Source organism: Hibiscus syriacus, unplaced genomic scaffold (assembly GCF_006381635.1).
Source record: "Hibiscus syriacus cultivar Baekdansim isolate YM2019G1 unplaced genomic scaffold, ASM638163v2 tig00111678_pilon, whole genome shotgun sequence".
NCBI classification, from domain to species: domain Eukaryota; kingdom Viridiplantae; phylum Streptophyta; class Magnoliopsida; order Malvales; family Malvaceae; genus Hibiscus; species Hibiscus syriacus.
In genome coordinates, this window is record NW_024063153.1 from 213253 (window position 1) to 221386 (window position 8134).

The 8134-nt window shown below is 34.9% G+C and overlaps 1 protein-coding gene across 2 annotated transcripts; it reads right to left on the bottom strand.

Annotated features, from left to right (window-relative positions):
- Window positions 1-6565: 6565 nt before the first annotated feature.
- On the bottom strand, window positions 6566-8134 carry LOC120167464 (growth-regulating factor 5-like). 2 transcript variants are annotated; one of them, XM_039176472.1, is made up of 4 exons: window positions 7931-8134; window positions 7396-7834; window positions 7044-7310; window positions 6566-6894 (listed from the first exon to the last, which is right to left on the bottom strand). In XM_039176472.1, coding segments are annotated over exons 1-4 (885 nt in total). In that variant the 5' UTR covers window positions 8109-8134; the 3' UTR covers window positions 6566-6893. The 2 variants fall into 2 exon arrangements, with proteins under 2 accessions (XP_039032403.1, XP_039032402.1); XM_039176471.1 differs by having other exon boundaries at window positions 7009-7310.

Sequence of the window (8134 nt, forward strand, 5' to 3'; positions counted from 1 at the left end):
TCTTTCAAAACTTCTTCATCTTTTGATTTTAAGACAACTTAAGCTTTCCTCAAGCTTAAGTATCACTTAAAGATCAAAACCCATACTTAAAATCAACAAATAATCAGCTAATCAGAAAACTTACCTTTGCTTGGCTCTCTCTCTCTCGTATGAAGAAGAAGAAGAAGAAGTTCTACAGAAAAATATCTCCTTATCCTTATCCCCACATACATATATATCCTTATCATATCCTATTTTTAATTCATTTCCAGGTCAAATGACCATTTTACCCTTTAATTCTTTTAATAATTACTAATAACCCTTTAGGAAATATTTTCAAATAAGTCATTGAACTATTCAACTTTTCTACTTTAATCACCAAATTCTGAAGTTTTACAATTTAGTCACTAACCCGTAGTTTGGGATTTTACGTTCTTCCCAACGATATTAAGTCACCCCAAATTTTTGTTGACTTCAATCACTCTTGCATACTTACTGCATCAAAAACAGTAGAAGTAACCGACCAAGCATTTTTGAAGTTTCCAAGGCTATTCGTTCTCCACAGTAACATACATATGATTTTATATTAGGGGGCAAACTTAAATTTATAAAATTCTATAGATGGGTGGAAATATATTTTTAATAGAAAATACATATAAAAAATCGAAAATTTATGGTAATTTTAAATTTTCAGGGGGCGGAATCCATCCCTGGGGTATTCAATTTAGATATTGGATTGGATTTCCGAATATCCGAATTTGATTTTAAAATTTAATTTGAAAAAAATAATTTTAAATTTTAAGTTTTGTGATTTAATGTAACTTGGGTGTAAGTGTAAGACACATATGTGTATCAGACACAAGTATGCTAAATTTTTCTTAGATCGTTAGAGGTAAGGATGAGTAATCGGTCGAGCCGAGTCGAAATATTTTGAGTTAGTCAAGTTGACGGGTCTTATTTTATAATTCAAAGTTTATTTAAAATATTTTCGAGTGGAGTTTATGAAATTCAAGTCGAGTTATTTGAGTTTCTATTTAAATTTAATTGTAAATATTTATAATATTATGATACTATTTGATTCCAATCTAATCGGTTTTCTGTAACCATATACATATGTATTTCTTCATGTTTTTTTTCATATATGATACACATCTATCATGCAAAGTTGAGAGACTCAACTCAAATTTAAAAATCAATCAACTAATTATTCAAAAAATTCAAGTTATATTTTATAATTCGAATCAAATTTGAAATTTTTTCGATTCAAGTTTAATTTATGAAGTTACGAGTCGAGTTTTTTAACACAAGTTGAAAAATCGATTTTTTTAGTTGGGTTTTGCTCAACCCTATTTAGAGGTGATATGGCGATATCTAAGTGTCAGATACAAGTACTTCATGAAAAAATGAAGAGTCCGTGCAACTTAGGTTACTTAGAAGTAGGGGTGCACAAAAAATCCGAATATCCGATTTTGCGAAAAAAATATCCGAAACCGGATTTGAGAAAAACCGGTTTTTTTTAACCGGATCAGATTTTTTTAAACCGGTTATTTTAACCGGTTTGGAGAAAAAAAACCTAGACCGGTTTTTTTACCGGATAAAAAACCGGTTTGAAAAAAACCGGTTAAAAAACTGGTTTTTATCCGGGAAAAAAAACCGGTCTGGGTTTAAAAAACTAGCCGTTAATATAGCCGTTGGGGGGGTTTTGTGACCGTTTTTTCTTTAAAAAATTACCATTTTACCACCCTAAACATGTATAAATAGGTTGGGGATGTATTTGGTTGATTACAACTTTCTCAAATCTTATTACACAACACTTAAACATCTCTCAAATCTTATTTTTGTAATTTTTTGTTCATCATGAGTAACACGGCTGAATCTTCCGTCGGGGGAAACCTTGAAGTCGTGAGAGTGATCGAACACACTCGAAACAAATATATTTGGGATCACTACGATTTATGTGATATGTCAAATGGCTCGAGGAGGGCGCGTTGTAAACTTTGTCTAAAGTTTCTTGCATCGGAAGGAAACACAACGTTGAAGAACCATTTGACAAAATCATGCAAGGCACTTCGCTCAAGATCGGATCCTAGTCAAACGAATCTTACACCGCAAGGTGGTGTTTTTGTTTACGACAACGAAAAATTACGAGAAGCGTTTACAAAGTTCGTGATTACAAAAGCATTGCCGTTCGATCACTTTGATGATGAAGATTTCACGACAACAATTCAACAACTAATGCAACCACGTTATACTCAAGTAAATCGTACTACCCTTAGAAGAGATGCTATAAAAATGTGGCGTACGGCGAGGGAAAAAATGATTTTAGGATTCCAAGAACACCGTTATGGTGTGTCGCTTACATGTGACGTTTGGAGTTCCTCTCATAATACCGGAAATTCTTTTTTAGCCGTTACGTCACATTGGTTAGATCAAGATAATTGGCAAATGATGAAAAGAACAATCACGTTTGAATTATTCGGTGAGCCGCATACCGGTGCTAATTTATTTACACTTTTAAAAAGGGTAATTTGTCTTTATAAATTAGAAAATAAAGTTTTTCTATATCCTTTGATAATGCATCGAATAATACAAACGCGGTTCCAAGATTGAAAATATTACTTTCACCGATTTTAGACGGTGCGTTTTTTCATACCCGTTGCGTTGCACACATAATTAATTTATCCGTGCAAGCCGGTTTGGAGGTATTGAGCCGATTAGATTAGAATTTAAAAACAATGATAAAATCGGTTCTTTGTAACAACAACAAAAGACTAAATGATTATAAACAATTTTGTAAGTCCGTTAATAAAAAAGCTTTGGGTCCTAATTTGGATTGTCCAACTCGTTGGAACTCAACTTGGATGATGATGCATACTGCCTTAAGGCAAAGGGAAACATTGCAAACATTTCACGACGGCTTTTCGAGAGGGGTCATGTCCCAAACATTTATCCGGATTCGAGTTGGGAAACTATAGCCAAAATAACCGATTTGCTTGAGGTTTTTAAAAATGCAACAACTTTTTTATCCGGTGTTATTACCCTACTAGCCGTTGGTTCTTAATCAAATATTTTGTTGGCTACCCGACTAAATGACTTTGAATTTGAAACCGAAATTTTTCAAGAAATTGGCTTTGCAATGAAGGAAAAACTTTTAAAATATTTTAAGGAGATTCCCCCCATTTTACTTGTGCCGTCGCTTTAAACCCAACGTTAAATGTTGGTGGGGTTGAAACACTAATTGAACAAATTGCGTTTGCTTTTAATCTAACCGATGATGAACCCAACTTTGTCCAAAACCAAATAAATTATTTTAACAAATGTTTTCGAGACATGTTTGCAATTTATTTAACTAAATACGGATCAAGTAGTGTAATACACTCAAATGAGAATGAATGCGGAATCATCTAGTAGACGTCCAAGTAACATAAATTTGAATTTTAACACTCTTGTAAATTCCCAATCCAAACGATCACGTACTACCACCCAAGTAGCGAGTTGGGAAATTACATGTCATGCGATTTTCTATCAAAAATGACATTTGAAGAGTTTGAAAGTTTGGATATTTTGGCTTGGTGGAAAGAAAAGGAAGCACAATTTCCGATTCTAGCCGCCATGGCCCGTGATTTACTAACCGTCCAAGCTTCTACGGTAGCTTCGGAATCCGCTTTTTCTGTTAGTGGCAGGGTTATATCGCAACGGAGATCAAGATTAAGTCCCGAGTCGGTGGAAGTATGCATTTGTTTAAAGGATTATTGGATGAAGCGGCTCGTAAGCAACATATCACCACCTAGAAGATGCAATTGATGCCAATTTGGAAGCAAACTTACACATTGAAGAAGTCGAACTTGGAATATCCCCTCCAAACGAAGAAGGCGAAGATGATGAAGAAGAGATGGCAATGTAGTTTATTTTTAAACTTTATTTCAATTATCGTAAACTTTGTTTCAATTATCGAACTTGAAGTTTTTAAGTATTTGAATTTATCGAACTTGGAAGTTTTTAAGTATTTGAATTTATCAAACTTGGAAGTATTTAAGTATTTCAATTATGCTGAGTTAATTAAGTATTTCAATTAAGTATTTGAATTTATCGAACTTGAGGTTTGATGCTTTCTCTTTGATTCTCTCTCTTGATTCTAGTTGCTTGATGTTTCTTGTCTTTGATCAATGGCTTCTAAGCTTGCTTAAATACACCTTGAATCACTTCTGAACGTTAGTGATAATTAATGAAGATAATATAGCCGTTTAAGTGTGAAAACATTTAATAAAAATGCTTGGAGCGTGGGGGAATCGATACCCTCTCATAGGGAATCGGTTCCCTCTCATAGGGAATCGGTTCCCTAAGTGTAAAATTTAAATATTTCGACCGTTGAATAGGGGGGAATCGATTCCCTCCGAGCATTCTAGAAATCTCGGAGCCAAACCATTCAGGGAGGAATCGGTACCCCCTTGGGGGGAATCGGTTCCCTATGAGCAATCTGGAATTTTTGGCTTTGAAATGGTTCGAAATACTTTGAAAGATTATTTTGAAATTGTTTTAAGATTAAAATTTAATTTTACACTTAAGTAAGGATTAAAAATGATTTTTGAAATATTTGGAGTAATGTTTTGATATTTGAATAATTATATCGAATATACTTAGAAAATCATTTGGAAAATCTTAAAATTCATTTAACTTAATTTGTTATATCGAAATATCAAAATGTTTTCAACAAATTATCGTAAACTTTGTTGCAATTGATGACGATGTAATTTTAATAATATTAAAATCGGTTTTTTAAAAAAAACGGTTTTTTTAAAATCGAAACCGGTTACACCGGTTAGGATATCCGGCCCTCCAAACCGGTTAGAAACCGAACCGGTTATTTTATAAACCGGTTTTTTTTCTATGGGAAAAAAACCGGATCGGATAAAAACCGATCCGGATCGGATTGAAATCCGACAAATGTGCAACCCTGCTTAGAAGCTTGGTTTAGTTTGCAGATAAACAAATTATACAATTTTAGTTGATATTGCAATTGGAGTTTTGTGATTAACTTGAAACAATTCCTTAAATCTTATTCTCGAGTATGTATGTATGTATGCATATGTGTTCATTCAATCTCTTCTAGCATGTAATGGTTGTCATCGTATGAAATGTACCTTTGCAGATACCTGGAACTGACAAATTTGCTAAAGTAATCGATTTCCTATGCCGACAACTGCACCGTGACACATTGGTAATCGATTCGTGTCTATTATATCTTAGTTTTTTCAAGTTAGCTTCATTCTGTTGTTTGCATTTGTACTAATTTTTTATCCGTCGTTTTGCAGTTCGTGTACGTCAATAGTGCATTCTCACCAAACCCAGATGAATTGGTGATTGATCTATATAATGTAAGTCATAATACTTAAAGATACTTTCTCTTGCTGATTTTAGTTATGTGAATAACTCTTTTGGAGTATTTATGGATTTTTTAAAGAGGGAACTGACTTACATATCTGATTTCATGACTGGATTTTTCTTTTCGGAAATACAAATTGGAATAGGAAAGAACGAAGATATTTAGCTCAGAACTTATTCTTTTATGCGAACGTTCATCATCAGTTCATCACGGACATGTTTTTCATCTGTATGATGATAATGACAAAAATCACCATACGGTCCTGACTTTATGGCATTAACTTGAGCATATAGCATATGCTTTTTTCTGAATTTTATGTGCCTTAACGTATAGAGATAACTATTTACCTAAACCCTGCAACTATTTCCTTTTATCTTATATTGTCAATAGGGCCCATTATGGCAGAATCGAATGAGTTTTCACATGAAATGGTCCATTACTTCAGTCTTCAATAGATTGGTCTGAGTATTCTGTCAGAAAATGTTCGTTGCATTTTAAATAGTTCTCTTACAGATCTATTGTATCCACCATTAGACACTTTTAGGTTCATCATAAGAACCCCTTGAAGATGATGACTTCTATAAGAAAAGTTTTCTTCACTATACTGAATTCTTTTTTTCGAGAGGATGCTACTCCATTACTTGCTTGTGTCTCCAAATAAATTTTCGACCATACTTGTCGATGTTTATCTGTTAATCTAAGCCGATATGCGTTTGCATTTTTCAGAATTTCGGTTTCGATGGTAAACTGGTGTTCAATTATGCCTGTTCTATGGCATGGGGCTAAGAATCCAGACATGGATCTGCTGAGAGTCAGATAAAACTGTCAACCATGTAAAATACACGCACTTCATTTGTTCCCTAGAATCTCTCCATTATGCATAGTCCTTTTAGAACCACCCTCTTTAATATTGCCTTTCTTTTTCCTCTTTATACATGAAACAAGGATTCTTCCCTGGCAGGTACTAGCTTCTTACTTCCACACATGCAAGGTAATATCATTGGTGGTGGTATTCATCAACTTGTGATAAGTGTTCAATTCATTATCATTGATTTGTAATTCAAGCCAATGGGCTAATGATGATCGCACCCTTTTGTTTGTGTTTTTCTACTGAAGTGATTTGTCGAGGATTCAAACTTCGTTGTCGAATATAAATTTAAGAGCTTGAAATATATGATGAGTAATATAGTGTGTTCATAGCACACAATGATGGAATGCTGGAGATATTTTTCTTGATAATACAAGGCAGAAACCTAAAAGGAAATATCTTTACTTCTTAAGGGCTATTCCATAGTCAAAGAAGTAAAGTCTTACAAATTCGAAACATGTTTCCTCCAGGGAAGAAGATAAAAAGTAGGTTATCAGAGTGGGTGACAGCAACAAATAGATAATCTTCTACTGGCCCTACACTGTTCGGTTCACAACTTTATCACAACAAAGCAATCCTAACCACAAATTTCAAGAGCAAAGGTATTGAAACTGACCCATCGTTCAAGTGCTTTTATTGATTCCATTACTGAGACCTCAACTATCTGCAGGTGCAAAAAGAAAAGAAAAAAAGATGTGTTAGGAAATGGACAAATAAAATTTGTACGAAATGTGAAAAAAACAAAAATGATGGGTGGGAAATGAATTTTTTTTTTTGCCTGAATGAACCCTGGAGTTGGATGCAAGATCAAGCCAAGACCCGTTGTTGTTGTTCCCTGGTGTCCAACTCCCTAAGAATTGGTGCACTGGTTTTTGAGTTTCTTCATCTTTTTCTAACTTGATTGGCTTAGCTGACTTGATATCAGTACCCAAAACAAAGCATTGCTGGTGCTGCTCTTGTTCACCAAAGCTTTGAACCATTGACAATGGCGGATATGATTCAGGTACAACTCTTACACTCCCTGAAGCTTCAGGGAAGAAAGATCTTTCATCCACAGCTTCCCTTGTTCCATGAACATACCTATCAAACAAAGAACAATCAACTATTACAGGTATTATACAAAGATAGGAAAGCAAAAGGGTTTATTCAAGCTATTAAAAAAAACCTGTAATCAAGTCCAGTTGCAGGATCCAGGAAAGGGTGAGATGGAACTGATAAGCCTGTACCAGGAAGCCTTGTGGAAGTAGAAGAGTGAGAATAAAGAAAAGGGTCGAAATGGGTATAGGTTTCAGAAGGCGTAGGAGAAAAAGAGAATGAAGAATTGGTATTAGAGCTGGAAATGGAAAGGTTACTATTGATTGATGGGAAAGATGTTGAAAGAGTTGAGCCTGTTGTTGATGACGACGACGACGAAGAAGCAGTAGCATAAACTTCCACAGGCTTTCTTGAACGGTTCCTGCCTCTATGCATGTGCCTCTCACAGTACTTGGAATCTGGGTAAGCTTCTTTGGAGCACCTCCACTTTTTCCCATCAGTTCTCCTGCACCTCCCTGGCTCTGGGTCTGGTTTTCTTCCATATCCCGCCTGAAAACAACTCCACCCTGCTGCAACCACACCCACACACCGTGAGTGCTAAAAATCATTACGAACATATGTATGGATGTATATGTATGTATGTATGTTTTTGCAGATATACTTACTGTGTTGTTGAGATAAGAGGTTAGGAGGCAAGGAAGAATCAAAGCTAGTTTTGACAGAGTAAATGAGTTGAGGTGGGATAGGAACTCCAGAGACCATATACTTGAAGATGAGAGCTTGGTGAGCAAGCTCTTGCCATTGATTTGGAGTGAAAGGGCACTTGTTTCTGCCACTAATCATCTTTAAAGTAAGAACCAAAAACAAAC